Source organism: Aplysia californica, unplaced genomic scaffold (assembly GCF_000002075.1).
Source record: "Aplysia californica isolate F4 #8 unplaced genomic scaffold, AplCal3.0 scaffold00096, whole genome shotgun sequence".
Classification (NCBI taxonomy): domain Eukaryota; kingdom Metazoa; phylum Mollusca; class Gastropoda; order Aplysiida; family Aplysiidae; genus Aplysia; species Aplysia californica.
In genome coordinates this window covers 480,119-501,166 of record NW_004797366.1, presented here as the reverse complement: position 1 = coordinate 501,166, position 21,048 = coordinate 480,119, and the positions used below count along the sequence as shown (strand labels likewise).

Below are 21,048 nucleotides of genomic sequence, written 5' to 3'. Positions count from 1 at the left end.
GAAGGCGGGGTGATATTGGTTGTTATTCTAATTATTTTCTTTTCTCTGTTTTGAGAAGTAGACTGTGTCTGTTTTTAAAAAAAAGTATGATGATGATGATAATATATTTTTAAATTAGTAGTATATATATGAGGAAATCAATGTATTTTGTGAGGTATAAGGTTTGCGGTCACTAATCTTGAAACTGCCTTTTTCTGTAAAAACATAGTAATGTGCAGAAGTGATTTTTCTTTCTTTCTTTTTCATTATTGGTCGATTTTTGTAGGTATATTTTTTTTCGGCCTCTTTTGTCTCGAGAGAATTTGGTCCACACGATCATGTCGTGTAGCGGCTAGCTCATGAACTTCAGCAGTCTAAGTGGCATATCATTCGCCAAAATTACTTAATCGCAAATCAGACAGCAATCTTAAATTCAGCCCAACTGTTGTATATATATATAGAGGTTCCTCGTGCAATCATGGATCTTACTGTACATATCTATATCTGGCAATCCTTTGATGCAGCGAAACATGGAGTAAAATTGATTCTAAAAACATTTTGATGACTTCTTGAATTTTTTTGTTTGTTTTAGTTTTACATGTTACCGTTATAATTCAAAATAAATCGGCTTTGCTGGACTGGCCATGTTGGCAGTATGCCTGATTTTAGAATCCCAAAGGTAGTATTCTATTCTGAGCTGTCCTTAGGGAAGTGTAAAAAAGTAGGCACACCAAACAAGTGCTATAAAAACACAGAAAACGTCCTGTAAGGACTTCGACAGCATTATTCCATCCACAAGGCAGAGCCTTGCTCCTGGCAGAGCCAATCAGAGAGCAGCAGACACAGTGGGCAGCAAAGCATATTGAGTATGAGGTTTTGCGAATTAAAAATGATGAAGCCATGGGAGAAGCCTGCAAGCTGCCCACATCCACAAGTGGAAATGAAGCTTTTAACCCTTCCAGCCCCAAGCGCGTATATTTTCAGCAGCGCTTGTACCTCCCTCCGTCCCAAGAGCGTATATTCTCAGTTTCAGTGGGGTACCGAATTCGCGCATTTTTCGAAATTAGCGAACTTGATTAAACTTTAATTTTCTTATTGCTTGTTCATTTATCTTTAAAAATTGGTATATGTTATTATCAAAGTTACATTACAAAGATACTACATCACTTTTTAGAAATAATGCCTCTTTTTCTGAAATACTGCTGTATTGGCTGGGACTGGAGTTAGGGAGTGCACAAAAATGGCTGGGGCTGGAAGGGTTAATTGCTAAAAATTGTGGTAAATTTTTCTGTGCCAGAACTGGTCTCATTGGTCATAGCCAGGAGCCATGGATCATCTCAATCTTTTTTTCTTCTATGTCTGTTCTTTAGGAAATTTATTCTCCTCGACCGATGCACTACTGGTCATTGTCGGACATTGACGGACAAACTATTGGCTGTTATTATTACTATTCTACCTACCGTAAGCCAAAAAAAACGCCTTTTTTTCACAGCGCCTTCGAGAAAAACAATTTTTCTTGTCAGCGTACGGTTACCATTTAAAAATAGAGTGATTCTGAAATTTGAATTTGAATTTATTAAAAAACTAATCAATTTCACTTTGATTTTTTCATACAAGTAAGGTTACTGATCAGACTTTCGATTTAGCAAATGTGTCATGACATGGTGGAATTGCGCACTCGTCAATTTTTGGGCATATTGAGTTATTGGTACCATCTTAAAGCTAGTTCATTTGTCCTGCTTTACTTTCAATGAAAAAATTACCCATTAAAAGAAGTGGAGATATTTTGCCAGAGATTGATAACTTCCAAAGCTGGAGAGTCCATGGAAACTGAAAATTTACATTTATGTGCCTTCTATCAACATTTTTTGGTAAATTCCTCAGAGGAATTTGTTTAAATGGACATAAAAGGTGTTCATAAAAGGTGTTTAGACAAAAAAACAAAAATGAAATAAAGATTGCCAAGCAGGAAGAAATATGCTGTTTTCTTTGATTTCATTATTATATCGACGAGCGCCTGATTCAACCACGATGCCTCACAAATGAACAATTTTGGCACCAAAATGAAAAAAAATGTTATGTCAGCTTACGGCAGCGTTAGCAGTATAATCACTATCAGTCAAAAGTGACCAAGCGGAGTCGTTTTTTCCCATTTAGTGAAATCCGGGTTCTGTTAAAAAAGACAAGATTCTGCTCTTGTTCAGTTTTGGATATTTTTTATTTTGGAGAAAAGAGAAGCACATAATGTTGAGGGGGGGGGTGTGGCATAAACCCCAACATAAAATTATTTTTTTTATCAGATGAATGTGGAAGTCGGCAATAGTTTTATAGTACACAGACACAGAATCAGTCTGTCCCCGTCGATTTATGCAAGAAAAATTCTGAAATTATGCAAACTCAGCCCAAAAATGTGAAATTGTGTAATTCTGTTAATTTTAACAAAGAATGATAATGGAAAATAATCAGAAATTATGCAAAAAATTATCAAATTTTGCTAAATTATGCGGGGTGCATAAAACCACGGGGACAGATCTGTCAAACCCTCGACATGCCTTGTGTCTCCTCAGACCGGGCTGGCACGTTGGTTACCCAAGTTCAGGGTTTGGAGAAGAGTCACGGAAATGGATGTACAGAAAAGTGGGAAGACGTGGAGTGACATCAAGCGACTAGCCCAGGATAGGGAAAGGTGGAAAGTGTTTGTTCGTGGCCTTTATCCTGATCCAGGGTGAGAAAGGCAATGATGATGAGGATGAAGTTTGGGGTCGGACTTGCCTTGTGTTAAAAATTTAATAAGGTGTAGCCCTCCAAATGTCAAATCATAAGTTCAACATAGAATTATTAGAAGCACTGTATGCAACTTGGGTTGGTTTCCTTTTTAATTTATAACCTAACAGTGATGACAGGGGCACTAAACCGATGCATACACTTACCTCCTTCCCACTCCCCCCCCCCCCTCCTCTTAATCAGTCAACCAAACATGAGTATGTCATAGACTATAAACATTTTAAAAAACCCAACAAAAACAAAGCCAGACACTTAAAACCCCTTTATGTATTCACAAGTGCTCTAGCAAGAGCAAACAGTATCAGTCTTGTTAGTAATTATAAAGCATTTTTTGCCAGTCCAGAGAGACATTAGATTATTTTTCTTTTAATTCTCAAACTATACAGATCATATTCCAACCACTCAGGGGAAACATTTCACTGTCCAACTGTTCTAAAACCAGAAAACAAAAGCGTTCAGGAGAGAATAAAAAAAACGTTTCATTCTTAAATAAAATTGTACTCTTATCTTTTATTTATTTTTTCAACATTCAGAATTTGAATTTCAACAAAATATTTCAAAATCCAGAATTTGAATTCAAACAAAATATTTCTACATTCAGAATTTGAAATTCAACAAAATATTTCTACATTCAGAATTTGAAATTCAACAAAATATTTCTACGTTCAGAATTTGAATTTCAACAAAATATTTCTACGTTCAGAATATGAATTTCAACAAAATATTTCAAAATCCAGAATTTGAATTCAAACAAAATATTTCTACATTCAGAATTTGAAATTCAACAAAATATTTCTACGTTCAGAATTTGAAATTCAACAAAATATTTCTACGTTCAGAATTTGAATTTCGACAAAATATTTCTATATATATACAGAATTGGAATTTCAACGAAACATTTTTATATATATTCAGAAGTTGAATTCCAGCAAAATATTTCTGGAGCACATAAAACTGATACACTTAAGATTAAGAAACTGTATAAAAAAATAAAAGGTCAACATTTTTTGGGTTCAGTGAATCCAGTCAAGTGATATTGTAGCTTCAGTGACAGAGCACCCACCAACCACCCACGGAGCACCAGGCTATAGAGGGGTCAGACACAACAGGAACACTATTAATAAAGATTTGTTATCTTTACTCTGATTGGCTAGTTTTGATTCTGGTAGTTGATAAAATAGTCTGAGTGTGGTCACATCAAGGCTAGAAAACACGTTTGATGAAATTAAAACATACTTTTAAAAAAAAGACAACAAACTCAAGGTAACATGTACTCTGTTTTAATCATTAAAAAAAAATTATTGGAAGATGTTAATTGTTATTGAGTACAAAAGAGTAAATCATATCTAGAAAGAAGCAAGCTTTCATAAAGAACTACATGTACTTGTAAATACCTTTGCTCTTGAGAATATGTGTCACGACGTGGTGGAATCAAGCGCTCGTCAATTTTTGGGCATGTGGGGGTATTGGTATTGTCATAAAGCCTTTTTATTTGCCTTTATTTTGGTGAAATAATATCCATGTTGAATAGAAGTCGAAATATTTGCGATTGAAGAAAGTCAGGGTCGCTTGGTTTCAGAGGTAAAAATAGCGTGAAAATACAGCCAAAGTTTGTTAACTTCCATAGCCTGAGAGTCCTTGGAAACTGATGTACTACGTGTCAAGTAGATTCTGGTTTGTTCAACAAATGAATGTTTTATAAAACAAAATTTTTAAAAAGAATTTTTGTTTAGCTTAATGCCAACCTGACATATTTACTCAGTCGGCTGCCTGGATTCGCAGCCTTTGTACAAGTTTAAAGAATGTGTACAATCTTTAAAACATTATTTTTCACTATCATATTTTATATATATGCAAAACGAAAGACCAATCTTTCCCCTTTTTTCATCGATATTCATCTTTATGTTGTTCTCGATCCAGATGTGTATATATATATATCTTTAAACTGATTGCTTGAAGAAGATTTCCATGATAAGCTGTAAAGGTAACCCCTGTATTGGCCAAAAACAAAAAAGGTAATGCTCTCTGCTATAGACCATAGAGCCGAGGAGAGGAAGTTGAAAACAGTGCACACATTAGTATTAGTCTCAATATTGTGTTTTTAGTTGAAGGTGATGTTTATTTCAATAAGATAACCACTCAAGCTTAAAAAATAGAGTAAAATAATGTCAGTTCACTAAGATATGATAAGACGCAACAAGCAGTAAATGTTCTTCGTCATTCCACTATTTTGTCTCTACTCCCAATGAGGGTCACATGGCAAATCATGGTTGGATGCAAGAATCTGAACAAATTTCATTTTGTTCTTTGTCGTATTGGAGTCTTGCACCCAGTCATTGAAATGAAGCCCCCTAATCACATAAATTTAGACAACAAAACAAAACAAAAACCATATAACTCACAAAGAATTTAGATGAGGAAGGGGTAGACACTATGTGTGCCTTCTATCCCTGTAGGACAAAGGCGTAGAAAAATATAGAAAGCTTTTTATTGCAGTCATGAAACACTGTCACATAGTTAATTAAATACATTAGATGGAAACAAAACAGCAGGCTACCTCAAGTCAGCGCCTCATCATATTCCAAGAACATTATTTCATTGTAGAAAAGTGAACACGATATATATATTGTTAAATAAATCAACATCACAAAGACACACTTGCAGTAAAAAGCAAAAAGTAATCTCTTAAAAACCGACCTCAGATTCCCTGAGAGTATGGTTACTTTTAACAATAACACACATCTAGTTCCTGGCAGTATTGTTAGGGCAGCTTAACCCCAAGATTTATTTAACTCTTTAAACCCCGTCCGGCGGTAAAAACCCTGTTCCCCATCAGTATTCCTGAACCAAGTTTTTTTTAGTAAAGACTAAACCTTTGTTTCTGCCATTCAGAAGTTGGAGGCAAGCTTTTTGAGTTATAATGAGACATGGTGCACCAGGTTTAGGTGACTGTAGAAAAAACTCCGGGAAACAGTGGAAAAAACTCAGGGTTTAAAGAGTTAATAATATACTAAACCATTAGACCATACACTCTGACATGCTTCAGGTTCACAATGGAGCGCACCAAGTGACTCAATTTGAGCCAAATGAAGGGCAAGGGGGAACAGTGCTGTGTGAACTCAATTCTTATACCAAGACGGGTGTGTGCACTCAATTCTTATACCAAGACGGGTGTGTGCACTCAGTTATTATAGCAAGACGGGTGTGTGCACTCAATTATTATAGCAAGACGGGTGTGTGCACTTGACTATAGTGAGATGCGTTTTGTCCTTCACTTGGCCGTATTGGCAACACCCAAGGTGAGCCTGCTTGGCAGCAAAGGTTTTACCAAGAGTGAAGAGTGGGACCATGACAGTGTGAGGTCTAGAGGTATAAGTCTAAGACTTCTCCACACCCTGTATAATTGTCGACTATGATGAGCTGTATAAAATCAAATAAATAATAAACGACCACATATTGTATTGTAACTAGCTTTGTGGGAGTTATTGGTGACTTTGACAGTTTCACAACCTGAGTCTTCTGTTTCTTCACTTTGGTGAGATACATGATGATATAGACACATGGTCACACAGACACATAGACACATGGTCACATAGACACAGCATCATATGGTATATAGTCACATGGTCACATAGACACAGGATCATATGGTATATAGACACATAGACACATGGTCACATAGACACAGGATCATATGGTATATAGACACATAGACACATGGTCACATAGACACAGGATCATATGGTATATAGAAACATAGACATATGGTCACATAGACACAGGATCATATGGTATATAGACACATAGACACATGGTCACATAGACACAGCATCATATGGTATATAGACGCATAGACACATGGTCACATAGACACAGCATCATATGGTATATAGACACATAGACACAGGATCATATGGTATATAGACACATGGTCACATAGACACAGCATCATATGGTTATAGACACATAGACACATGGTCACATAGACACACCATCATATGGTATATAGACACATAGACACAGGATCATATTGTTTACAGACGCATAGACACATACACAGAATGGGTCCTTGTTGAAGCATGAAAAAATATGGCAATAGGCCTACATTTGATTTGAAAAATACAAAAAAAGTCTCAACAGAAAGCATTTTCAATTTTTGAAACATCAAATCACCAGCAGAATGAGGCAGAATATGTTTTGAGTAAGCACAGACTCAAATTAGAAATCTCCAGTTGTACTGTGATGTGGGAAAAGCAGGAAACAAGTTGTCGGAGATGCTAAACAGTAACAATTATTTTGTATCAATTCCTGGGGAAAGTTGTTGCAATTGTACTGACTCAATTTAAACCCCAACACACCTGGAACAAAAAAGTAGAAACAAACTACAGGACAGAACAGAATTATATGGCTCTACCACGGTGTATAGATGTATGTCTGCCTTAGTTGCAACAGAAACATGGTAAAAAGTCAATAGAGTAACAAAATAAATCGTTACCAAAGTAAAACGAGAGAATCAGAAAGTCTGTCTCACGTCCAGCATGATAAACTCTCCTTTACTTGGCCACTCAACACCAGGTGTCATGAGTGTACATCAATAGCTTGGACATAATTGGCCAACTATGTTATAACACATCAAGGTCGTAACGAGACCTTCTTGTAAATAAACAACTTCCTTTACTATTCATTCTCACAGAGGTCTTGTGTTTGTTTGTGAGCACATTTCATAATTATTCGTCAAGCTATACTATAAGCATAGCCAGAACGTAACACCAGGCACCTTGCATGCCCTCTATTTCCTCGTGTCATCTCACGCTGGGCAGGTGAAGCTGTCCATTACGTACCTTACACCACGTTAGGACAGTTGTTGCTACGTTCACAAGGATTTGAGAAGAAGAATAGGAAGGAAAAAATGTAACTAAGAAGAATTGTAACACTGGAAAGTAGTCAAAGGTGTAGACTCCACCAAAAAAGAGCAAAGAAACAATCTGCTAATATAGCAGTTGCTTTGCCGTTATAATCGTAACTAAATACACCTCAGAACTAATTGATCGTTGTGATTTACCGTACATTGTACAGGTCATTCTGAATCTGTTCTCCTACAGTTTGGTTTGTAGAAGCATAGATTAGAGGAAAAGCTATACGGGCCGACAGATGAACTGAGCAGAACGGCCCAATATATCAATATTAAAAAGATACCGCACTTCAAGTGTGATGTGATCGAGAAGAAGAAGGAGATCAGTAGGACAGTCAGTCTGTCTGAAAGTGGTGTGTGGTGTTGATTACAGGGAACTTCAGTCCTCTTTAAATACAACCTGTGACACATGTATCATTTACAACCTCTGTCCTCTATACATACAACCTGTGACACATGTATCATTTAGAACCTCTGTCCTCTATACATACAATTGTGTCAAGGCATGGAGGGATCAGGCGCTTGTCAATTTATGGGCATGTGGAGTTATCGGTATTTTGTGAAAGCTTATTCATTTGTTTTGCTTTCAGTTTAAAAAATATGCATCTACCTTGAATAAAAGTCAAGATATTCACGATTGAAGGAGGTGAGGTCGTCTGGTTTTAGTGATCAAATTAGCGAGAAAATGGCATCCAAAATTTGGTTGGCCTTATTCCAGTCCTTGAAAACTGAAAAAATGATATTTTGTGCCTTTAATCAACGTTTTTCAGCAAAGTTAAAAAAGAAATATGTTTTAAAAGGATTTGAGTCAAAAAACAAAAATTCGCTAAAAATTGCCTAAATGGCCGAAAAGTGCCTGTTTCTCCGATTTCGTTATTTTGACGAGCGCCTGATTTCACCATGATGCCTCACAATTGACGACACATGTATCATTAAAGACCTCCGTTCCATTGAAATGCGGCTTGTGATATGTAGGTCATCATCCATGAACCGGGTCACCCTGAGTCAGGGTGTGCGGAAAGCCACATCAAAAGAAGCACTGGTTCCCGACACGTTTGGCCGGCCGCCCGTCCCCGACCAGTTTGCTGAGGACCTGCGTCTTGCTCTTGAACAGATCTATGTTCAGGTAACAGCCCTGGTCGCAAGTGGGAACAAGAAAAAAAAAACAAACTCTGAAACAATTACCATTTCAGCTCTGTATCGCTACTGCCAAGAACTTTTTCAGATGCCATGGATGTGAGTGAAAATTCCTGCATAGCATCAGAGAGAGAGAGAGAGAGACAGAGAGAATAGAGCTTTAAAAAAAAGCTTCATACGGACATAAAAGTTTGACCAATTAATTTTTAAAAGAGAGTAGACCAAAAAAAGCTTCAACATACAGACATAAAAGTTTAACCAATTAATTTTTTTAATCACCAGGAAAAAAGTTTTGGAAAAATTCCAGACATTACTTTCATTCCTTGCCACAACAGGTCTCCATCTTCCCCAGTCTCTGTTTGACGTATCATTTCAAGAAGTTGTAGACTACTGTTGGATTTAAACATTTTAAATCTTCTTCTTCTCGATTGCATCACACTTGAAGTCCGGTATCTGTCATGTATTGGGCCATTCTGCTCAGTTCATCTGTCGGCCCGTATAGCTTCTCTTGTGGCATCAGCGGGGTTGGCCACGTTTCCTGTCTCAGGGCCCTGTGTGTCTTGCAGTGCTGAAGGATGTGTGTGTGTGTGTGTGTGTGTGTGTGTGTGTGTGTGTGTGTGTGTGTGTGAGTGTGTTTCCTGTCTCAGGACTGTGTGTCTTGCACTGCTGAAGGATATGTTCCACAGTTTGGTCCCCTTCTCAACACTGGCATTTTGGTGATTGTACTAGTTTTCAATGTATCAAGTACAAAGTCTTCCCTTATTTCTCTTTGCCTCTATTGTGTCCTGCAGCACAGTTGTCACCTCTGTTTCTGTCTGAGTCCCTATCTCTCTATACAAGCATATCGTCGGTGACACAGTGTTTGGGTGGGTGGTCACTGTCCTTAACCCTATCCGTACGCCCTGGGGTATTTTTGTACCCCCAGGGTTGTGTTCGTCACATTTTAGAATACCTAGTATGAAAATCTCTTTGAAACTTTCAGTATTTCTCAAAAAATAATTTTGACAGACTGCTATGCAAAGCGTATGGGTCGGATTAACGAGTAAATTTCCTCTTTGGAAAGTGGTCGCACAGAGTTTCCCAACGTTGTATGGATACGATAGTCAAACACGACGTACGGATAGGGTTAAGCAAGACACAAAAGCCCTAGCTAGAAATACAGGGCGTTGCCCAGTGGCAACCAACAATGGCTAGTGTGTAGTACGTACGTATGTTATGTTATGTTATGTTATGGTATGGTGTGTGCGTGTGTGTGTGTGTGTGTGTGTGTGTGTGTGTGTGTGTGTGTGTGTGTGTATAGGTATGTACGTATGTATGTGTGTATGTATGTGTGCGTGTGTGTGTGCGTGTGTTTGTGTGTGTGTGCAAGCGTGCGTGCGTGCGTGCGTGTGTGTGTTACCAGATTTCCCTGCGCAGATCAGTAAAAGTAAAATTCATTTATAAATTATTATTTTATGACAAATAGAAACAGTGGTACTTACCTTGAGATGCCGCATCCCTCCATTAAGAGTAAAGTGATCCCGCCCGTGTAAAATCCGCAGGTTGTTAAATATAACAAGGTCTCCTGGTTGCAGTCGGTATCTCAACTACAAAGAAAAAAAAGACAAAAGATTTTAAAAACTCATTTCCCATTTTTGCTTATAAAAGTCTATCAGCATATAAGACACATACAAATCGTTTCCAAGACGGAAAACTACATCGTCAATCGAGTGATGATGAACAAAGGAGACAAAAGGAAAGAAGGCAGTGACGAGGCAGCACAAAAAAAAGTAACACATGCACACGCCGAGCAAAGACGTTCATATCTGTTATTTGACCACTAGAGCTGTGAAGTGGGTCTGTGAAACCCCATTCTGCTGGGGGGGGGGGGCACTTATTTTATTTTTTGCTGAAGCTTCCACACCACCTCAGCTAAATCTTACTGGAGACCACATAGATATCAACATCAACAGTCCTACTGCTAAAATGTGCTGAATGGGGTAAAAAAAAAAAAAGAAGCCATTCCGTTCTCTACTTTAGGCCTACTGATTCATTCTCCTAACAAATAAGACTTTCTCCTTTACAACCTTTTGGCAGTAAAAACGTAAAACTTGAGATTAGTGAAAATTATTGCACCAAGAAAAGTCTGACAATTCATAGTATTATTATACTTTAATGATGTCTTGTGATAAAAGTCCCCAATGTGCTGTGAATACTCAACAACATTGACAAACATTGCCAACCTGTATTACAACAGATTTATAACTGTTTTCACAGTCCTAAGATTTGCGTTCATCACATACCATGTGGGCAGATTCAGCCAAGGCCTTTGCAAACATTTCATACGCCCTGTAGTAGTTTTCTACATCTTCCTGTGGACGGATGGAATCAAAGCATACGTGGTACAGTACATCTAGGACTATTTACAGTCTTTTTTTAGCAGTATTTGGTAATAGTAATAATGATTTAATAATAATAATATAATAATAATAATGATAATAACAATAATTATGATAATAACAATGATAATGATAATGATGATGATGATAATATTTACTTGTCCCCCATAAACTGATGATGACCTTTAACTTCCGAGGAGGAAGAGAAGTCGGTTGCTCACGTAGTAAAGAGAGTAGAGATAACATCGTAACTGATAACATAACAAATTTTATAACACTCCTCAGATTTTGTTGTTGCTAAAAAGTACACCATAACACGAAGACACAAACATGTAGAACATAAACAGTTGAACCTGCTTTAATAACCTATATGTACAACAAAATCACTCATACAAATGGCCACTTCCCACTTCCCCCATAGCATTTTTCCAACACTAGGACAATATTGTCCTCTTAGAGAACCACCTGTCTAAGACGATTACATTTGTGAGACAGCGTGGTGAAATCAGGTGCTCGTCAAAATAATGAAATCGAAGAAAATGGCAGTTTTCTTTCCATTTGGCAATTGTTGTCGAATTTTGAATTTTTGACTCATCACCTTTTATGTCCATTTAAAAACAATTTTTTATGTGGCTTTTACTGAAAAAAGATAATTAAAGGCACAAACAATGTAAATTAACAGTTTTCAACGACTCGCAAGCTTTGGAAGACACTAAATTTTGGCGGCCATTCTCTCTCTTATTTTACCTCTGAAAACAGGTGACCCCCACCACCTTCAATCCAAAATATCTCGACTTCTATAAAAGATAGACTGATAATTTTTTCATTGAAAGCAAGACAAATGTTGTTGTTGTTGTTGTTTGTTGTTCTCCTTGATGATAGGCGATCGTTGCAGACAGATCTGACTGCATTTACGACAACATACAGAAACACTTAAAATATGCTTTCATAGATCTGTTCAATCAAAATAACAAAATCCTTCTTTCTCTAATACTCACAGCAGCAACGGCAAGAGGACCTTCAAATGGCGGAGCCCAATACACAGCAATCACCTTGAGAAAGTAGGAAAAAAGTGTGGAGATGTAAATCTGAATCAATCATTTATAAATAAAACAATTATAAAAAATGTTATTTAACCCCCACCCTCACAAACAAACCAAACAAATAACTTTATCCCCCCCCCCCCAAAATGCTACTGAAGAGTGCGTTTTTTCGACTTATGTACATTTGAATTTACCATCTTATTAGAGTGAAAATGACCAAAACAACCCTGATAATGCTGAAAAAAAATATCTTGTTCGAAATCAGTGTATTTTTACAAAATCTTACTCATGACATAAGCTTTTGTAACTTTTGCAGCGCCCGCTGACAAATTTGTAGTTTCAAATTCTGATATTTTAACTATCACTTAATTAAGGTCATATATATATAGCAAAATAACCCTCAAGAGTCAAAGGTCAAGCAACAAGACACAGTAGATACCGCTTAGCTATCACCACCACCACAACACATCGACCCAGGGGAACCCAGCTTGCCTTGTGACTGCTACGTTTAGGAAACTTTCCTCCACCTGCTCTTCCATTATATCCCAAGCATAAAAGACATTCTGAAACAAATTTCAGCCGAACCTTGTTCATGTCCAAGATCCCCCCCCCCCCCCCCCCCTCCCATGCTTTTTAAATAAAATATGTGAGACGTTCTGACAAAATGAGTTACTTCTCGAAAATCCATGCATGGAGATATGGGAAGAAAATCAACGCAACACAAAGGTCATATTTATAGATTCTAAACCAATGCCATTCTCTTCAAGCTTGACATGTCTTTTATTTCAGACTAATAAACTGTAAAAACTAAACCTACAAATTTGACGCATCTATTTCCATGAGGCTAAAATGTGAGAAGTAACTCATTTTGTCAGCCCGCCTCACTCTTCTTTTTTCTTCTTCTCATTCATCTATAAACGAACATCCCAGTCTCTAGTGTGAAAACTGCTGCTCACCACAGATCCTCCAGGCCCCCCCCCCCCCCACCCCCCATCCCCATAGAGTTTTGCGTCTCTCTGCCTAGGGTTGGACCAATATTTCTTTTTTCTGTAAAACTAAAATGGCAGCAATGTCCATGAAGTCTACCTGTCTAACACAACCCCTTTTCTCTTCAACAGTGGGCGGCTGTCTTGGGAAATATCAACTGTTCTTCCGTTCTGTCTTGACTTCGACTTCCTCCTCAACATTACGCTACAGAACGACGTAATATACGTGCACTGGTGGAGCAGTGGCGGGTAACAACATGACAAATACATAGCCGCTGTGACCACAAGGACCTGCAGCTGTTGTCTCTAAGATTTACGAGAAGACCGTAGAAAAATTAAAAGAGAAAAAAACAAAATATGAAAAATAAACAAAGCCTTCGCTCAGAGCTCAGACAAGTAAGGGACAGAGCGCTATATAAAAGCAATCTATTATCATGATCATCATTATTATTATTATTATTATTATTATTATTATTATCATTACCTCACCAAGATGATTCAGCTTAATATGGGGTTTTTGATTCACTATATGGACAGGATAGTCTCTGGAAAGGAAGCAAATATATAATTTAACTACATCATGTGTTTATAACATCGGCATGGCCACAAGGTACATACAGTACAGATAGACAGTCAGTGTTCATTTATAATGTATGAGGCATCGTGGTGAAATCAGGCGCTCGTCAAAATTATGAAATAGAAGAGACAAGCATTTTTCCAACAGTTTGGTAATTTTTATTGAAATTTTGCTTTTTGGCTAAACACCTTTTATGTTCATATAAAAACACATTTTGGGGGAATTTTACGGAAAAAACTTTGTACTTGTACAAAGGCATAAAATATGTATTTTCAGTTTTCAATGACTCTTAAGCTATCGAAGTTACCAAACTTTTGTGGCCATTTTCTCATTAATTTAACAACTGAAACCAGGCTACCCAACCTTCTTCAATTGCAAATATCTCAAACTCTATTCCAGCTAGATGGATATTTTATTTCATTGAAGGCAAGGTAAATAAATCAGCTTTCAGATGATACCAATAACCCCACATGCCCAAAAATTGACGAGTACCTGATTGCACCGTGTTGTGACACATATATCGTACATCATAATCCTTATATGTAGGCAGATAAACACACCGCTTTAGGAACAAGAAAGGCATGGGATCTGTGGCATAACTTGTGTTCATTACAAGTTGATTTTTATTATTTCTTTTACTATGCTCTCCTCCCCGTGCTAACTACCTGCAGTGGGTAACAAGGTCTGTAACTTCTATGCGGCCTTGGATGTTAAATGTCATCATCAGTTCGTGATAAACAAACTATTATTATTATAATTTTTCTTCTTCTTCTTCCTCTTCTTCTTCTTTTTCTTCCTCTTCTTCTTCTTTTTTTTCCTCTTCTTCTTCTTCTTCTTCCTTCTTCTTCTTCTTCTTCTTCTTCTTCTTCTTTTTCCTCTTCCTCTTCTTTTTCCTTTTCCTCTTCTTCTTCTTCTTCTTTTTCTCCTTCTTCTTCTTCTTCTTCTCATCAATAACTAATCATTGACAGCTTAAAAATAAAAGAGTTACAGCAGCATATCATCAAAACGTTGAAAAAAAAACGAAAAAAACCCTGAAATCTGCTAAAATGTATTTTTGACCATTTATTGTGTAATTATGTACATACTAAATGTATGCATTTATGTATGTACGTACTTATAATTATTGTGTATTTATGTATGTAAATGTATGTTTCCCATTGTAAACCAAAGTGCCCTTCCAGGACAAATAAAAGTGTGATTCACTTTACTTTGACTAATTTTGACTAATGAGGTGGAGCTGAAATAGAACAGTTTGACATGTTGGCTGAGAAATAACACAAGTTTCTGACTACCTGTCACCAGTCACAGCCATGAGAGTCACGCAAATCCCTTTTCACATCCATTTGCACACTCCTCCCTAGCTTTAACACTTTGTAGTCACACAGCCAGCAGTACAAAATACCCCTTCTGGTCACACAGCCAGCAGTACAAAATACCCCATCCGGTCACACAGCCAGCAGTACAAAATACCCCTTCTGGTCACCCAACCAGAAGAGCGACTGCAACGGACTTCTTCGGAAATGCGCCAGGTGACCAGAACGGATAATTTTCACCGGCGCATTTTTGCGTCAAGTGACCGCAAAGTGTTAATGTCTGCAACGATAAGGTCCTCAAGTCCACCTTAGGTGAACTCCCCTTATATGAAGATCTAAACATCAATTTGTTGTTGTTGTTGTTGTTGCTGTTGCTGCTGTTGTTATCAATCCAGCAACTTCCGGGCCCTCGCCCTTCTGTCCAGTGCCATGTAGTGATAAGTGCAGGTCAATTTAAGACCCTACTTTTGTAGACCCATACATTGTCATATAGACCACTTTTGCACTGCTCTATGTGGGCCAACGTACCTGTCATAATGCACTTTCTGGAAAGTTGCCGGTACTTTGGTCAGGGTATCGAACAGATGCGGGTACTCTGCTCTGAACTCATCGACAATGGAGAAAACATCGAGGAAAACACTCTCCCCTCCCTCAACTTGTTGATCAAATCTGAAATACAGTAAAAATGATGAAATGTCTTAATTAAATAAGACCATAAATGGAAAAGGAGAAAGTTTGAGGAAAAAAAAAAAAAGGTTTGATCCTCAGAAAAACCAGCACAAGAGACTAAAACAAAATGTAAATTAAAAAACAGGATAAATAGCATTCCAGCAAACATAACAAGTTTTGCAGAATGCTATTTCTTAACTCTTTCTAAAAGCAGATTTAACCATTTCCATTCAAACAATGTTGAAACAAAAACTCATGATAGTAACATTTCTATGGCAACTATACAGATGACCCTGTATAAATTTGGTAAGCCATCCATCCTTGCCACACCCAACTTAGAACAAGAAAGGATTTTACAGTTTTGTTTCTTTTGCCAAACAGTTCTGCTGTTCGTCAACATCTTCTTTCCTTCCGTCTGCCTTTTCTTTTGTCTAACGTGTCATATGGCGTCGGTGGCCTAGTGGTTAGGCTCTCGGTTTCGCAACCGTTAGGTCGTGGGTTCGAATCCCGTCAGGGACCCGACGTTGTGTCCTTGGGAAAGGTACTTTACATGTATTTTCCTCTCTTCACCCAGGTGGGAATGGGTACACGGCTATAGACAGCGAAAGATCTTGTCAGTTTGTTAGTGTTTGAGCGCTTAAACAGATGCTATTTATTATTATTATTATTATTAACGGGGGCAAATTGTTCTCCCTTCTAAATGATCTAACCGTAGAAAGGAAAACCTATACAAAACCAAAAGCTGAGTTCTTTTATCAGATTAACTTCTGTCTGTCCCTTAGCTAGACTTACTTCTGTCCTTTTGTCAGACTGGTGGGTGGTTGACGGGTGCTCTGGTGTGGTTTGCTCCCTCTTTCCTACAAACATCTATCGTCCTTCTTTTTTGTGTTTGTTACTCTCTTGCAAGACCTCTAATCTTCGGCATTTATATGACCTTATTGTATTGCAAGTGCTGTAAAACATTTACTAAAACAAACAGTTTGTGTCAAGACTCACTTCTCTCAGTTTGTCAGACTTATCTTTTATCCCAGTGTGTCAAACACACTTCTCTCAGTTTGTGTGGGACTTCTCTCAGTTTGTGTGGGACTTCTCTCCTATTGACAAATTCACTTGTCTTAGTCTGTGTGGGACTTAATTTTGTCTCAGTTTGTGTCAGACTCACTTGTCTCAGTTTGTGTCAGACTCACTTGTCTCAGTTTGTGTCAGACTCACTTCTCTCAGTTTGTGTCAGACTCACTTGTCTCAGTTTGTGTCAGACTCACTTGTCTCAGTTTGTGTTAGACTCACTTCTCTCAGTTTGTGTCAGACTCACTTGTCTCAGTTTGTGTCAGACTCACTTGTCTCAGTTTGTGTCAGACTCACTTCTCTCAGTTTGTCAGACTTACTTCTATCCCCATGTCAAACCCACCTGTCTTAGTCTGTTTGGGACTTACTTTTCTTACTTTGTGTGTGGGACTTACTTGTCTCAGTTTGTCAGACTTATGTTCTATCCCTGTGTCAAACCCACCTGTCTTAGTCTGTTTGGGACTTACTTGAGACAATGCAGCAGCTGTAGGCCCGGCGGAGACTCAAAGTAGACCAAGTCCATGTGTAAGTCAAGGTGCACGTTGGTGTAGGCCACGTTGATGGCGTCTGGCATAGCCTCCACGTCGAAAGTCTGAGAGGAGAGAAAGATTTGTGTGTGCAGCGGGATGACCTGTTCTGACTGCCATCTGTCTAAGACAATCACTTGTACAAACAAACACTTTCAACTTGTTGTCTTCTTTCTACTTTACACTGACATCATCCAAGACAGCCATCTGTCAAAGACAATCAGCTGTACAAAAGACCACTTCCGACTTGAGTCTTTTAAAATCTGAGATCTTAATTCTTTGCCATATCGACAGGCTGAAGGGCTACAACTCAAATGGCCGCTGGATCGGAAAAGTAAAGTAAAGTGATTAAAAATCTGAGGAGTCCACGTGGAAAATGGGAATAGTCACAAACTGAAAATTGTGAGAGTATCAATTTGGGACGCTTGTTGACTCATAACTGTATTTCTGTTCAACTGTTGGTTGATTATTGTTGTTAGATTTCCCATCCAACAACTCTTAACAATAAACACCGGTCAATCAAACATAAAGTTATGGGTCTGCAAGCTTTTAAAATTGACACCCTCACAATTTCCACTTTGTGACGGCCCGTTTTTTCTCCTGGACTCCTCTCATCTGCTTTATAACGACATTGTCCACCTGTCTAAGACAACCACTTTTCTCCTAGACAATGGGTAGGGCCATCTTGGATAATTTCAACTGTATTTGTGTACATTATAAACATTCACTCTAATCGATATGTCAGTCATCTGCTGACATATGGTGACTATCTTCAGCTTCCATGGCTTTTGACCTGGCTTGTTTTGCTGACAAAACCTGTCACTTTTTTTGCAATATTTCAAAGTCTCTCAATTTCAATAGGCTATTTTTTCTACATTATCAACTACATTCCTCATTTATTCAACAATGATACATTTTCTTAAATCAGAACGATGGTCGAACCCGATCCAATGGTCACCTGTCTAAGACAATCACCTTTACAAACGACTATCCCCCCCCCGTGCATTTTTTTCGACCTTATACATCAACCTCAACCTGTTTAAGACAACCACGTTTCTCCTTGACAATAGGTGGCCAGGTTGGACAGTTTCAAATGTATTTAGATTACAAAGACACAGCACACCACAGGTACTTACATATCCGTAGATTCCTTTGGATACCGGGGCTATCAATTCAGCAACCTGATTGATAAAAAAACCCAAAATTTTTCCCTATAGTTTACAGGACAAACACTGTTTATAAGTTATTTCATGAGTTATTCAAGAACAAAATCCTATTAACAGACTTGCAGCTAAAGTTATTGGAATTAAAACATAAAACCAGATGAAACTGCAATAAATCAGTAAGTATTAAATGTATGTGTCGCAAGGAGCACAAATCAAATTAAGAGTTTGAATTAACAAATTAAGAAAAAGACTGGACATTTGAGGTTTGTAAGAGTGTTTTATTCTCTATGAATAAAACACTGGAAAGGCAAGAGTCTTCTAAAATTCCGTCAGTAGGCTACCCTAGAGCACTTCACTGGTGCTTCAAAGCTCAAAGATTTGGGGACATCCTATGATACAAAAAGAAAGAAAGTTACTGAGGATCAGATGGACAGACAGGGTCACCAATGTGGAAGTGTTAAGGAAAACAAGACAGATCCCAGTCAGAGATGAGATAGGAAGAAGGCGGTGGCGATGGATAGGACATACTCTCAGGAAGTCAGGCAGCTGCATAACAAAGAAAGTTTTGGATTGGAACCCACAGGGCAAGAGATCAAGGGGAAGACCTCGTGGAACCTGGAGAAGAATCCCAGAAATCGATGTACAGAAAAGTGGGATGACATAGAATATCATCAAGAGGCTAGCCCAGGATAGAGAAAGGTGGAAGGTGTTTGTCTGTGGCCTATACCCTGGAGCAGGGTGAGAAAGGCAATGATGATGATGATCATTAGCAAAAAGTAAAAGTATTGAGGGAGTATACTTGACTTATTATTAGCAAAAGTAGAAGTATTCAGGGAACATACATGACTTAACACTAGCAAAAAGTAAAGGTATTGAGGGAATATGCAAGACTTAACACGAGCAAAAAGTGAAGGCATTATTGAGAAAATATAAAATATACCAGACTTAAGACTACCATAAATTACAACCTCATCAATATGCTACAGCTATCACAACATATATTATGTCTCATCTGCTACACCTTTTCAACTCATGCTAGCTTCAACAAATCCATTTTCATTACTTCAAGAACCATGGAATCCTCAGTGGGAACACCTTTCACAATGCTTAAGCCGGCTTCGTTGATCTGCTGCAGCCATCTAGGAAGTCAGAGAAAATTCACAATTGTGTCACGACTCAGTGGAATCAGATGATAAATGAACAGAAAGTGAGATATTTGAGATTGATGGCGGTGGGGTCGCCTGGTTTCAGAAGTAAAATTAGCGAGAAAAATGTCACCAAAGTTTGGTGACTTCCATAGCTTAACAGTCCTGGGAGAAACTGCAAATTTTACTTTTTTTTGTACCTTTAATCAATGTTTTTGCATAAAATTCACACATAAAAGTAAGTGTTTTTGAATGGACATACAAGATGTTGAGCTCCCCCCCAAAAAAATGTGTAAAAACTTTCCAAATTGGCAAAAAAATGTAGATTTCTTGGATTTCATTATTTTGATGAGCACCTGATTTCACTACCCTGCCTCACAATAATATTTTGACACTTAGTACAATCTAAATATGCTTATTCACAACACGATATTGAAAATGAAGAGGAAAAAGCAAGACAAAATGACTTTCTAAACTGGTTATGAGGACTAGTTTTGAAAAACAGTAGAAATCAAATAAAAATAATGGGAGTATAATGAAGACCAACGATTACAATAAAATTCCCAACCAAAAAAATACATAATCCACTTTTAAGGTTTTATAGCATACAACTTGAGACAAAAAGAGAAGTTAAAATTGTATTCGCAGTTATTATTACTAAAGTACAACTCAAACCTACCTAAATGCAGGAGGTTAAATAAGAACTAGAACTATCTCATGAAAATCTCAAAGAGTCTGAATAAAGTTTCAACAAGTGTATACAGATTCTCTCTATACTGAGAGAACACAAATTGACTCACTTCAAAAGTCCTTTCTGAGATGACCTGATTTCATCATATTGTACTGTGGGGATTTCCTGTGAAGTTAAAAAAAGCGTGAGCTCTTATTTATTCTACATTTACTTTTTACTTTTTCATCCTCTGTTGCCCTTAAACTTTTATTTATGCATTCATAATTCTATTTTTTTCACTTGGGCAAAAGAAAAATACAGAGTTACTTACAGGTGTGTGACAGAGTATCCCAGTCACTCAGCCCTCAATATACTGCCTGTGGTTTTGTTTGTTTGAATAAAGAGAAGCACATCGGTACAATAACAGTCATCAAGCGCAAGGATAAAGAAAGAGAGATTGATAAAAAAAGAGAAAGAAGAGAAGTAAGACCAAACACCTATGTCCTACAAATCACCCATAAAAAGTTTGACATAACAGCGACTAATGACACGCACATCTGACATACTCACTGTGACTGACTTAGCACACTTGACGCACACATGTCTGACATACTCACTGTGACTGACTTAGCACACTTGACGCACACATGTCTGACATACTCACTGTGACTGACTTAGCACACTTGACGCACACATG

General features: G+C 37.7%; 1 protein-coding gene across 1 annotated transcript in view; it reads right to left on the bottom strand.

The window, feature by feature from the left end:
• Positions 1–8,298: 8,298 nt before the first annotated feature.
• LOC101863254 (gamma-butyrobetaine dioxygenase) overlaps positions 8,299–21,048 on the bottom strand; it is a gene marked incomplete in the record, with an annotated part of 34,086 nt that continues 21,336 nt past the window's right edge. The window contains 11 exon segments of the mRNA XM_035968906.1: positions 8,299–8,810; positions 10,294–10,398; positions 11,095–11,163; positions 12,189–12,242; positions 13,704–13,764; positions 15,638–15,778; positions 17,311–17,435; positions 18,507–18,551; positions 19,600–19,675; positions 20,482–20,537; positions 21,016–21,039. Coding sequence (XP_035824799.1) covers positions 8,703–8,810; positions 10,294–10,398; positions 11,095–11,163; positions 12,189–12,242; positions 13,704–13,764; positions 15,638–15,778; positions 17,311–17,435; positions 18,507–18,551; positions 19,600–19,675; positions 20,482–20,537; positions 21,016–21,039 — 864 coding nt within the window.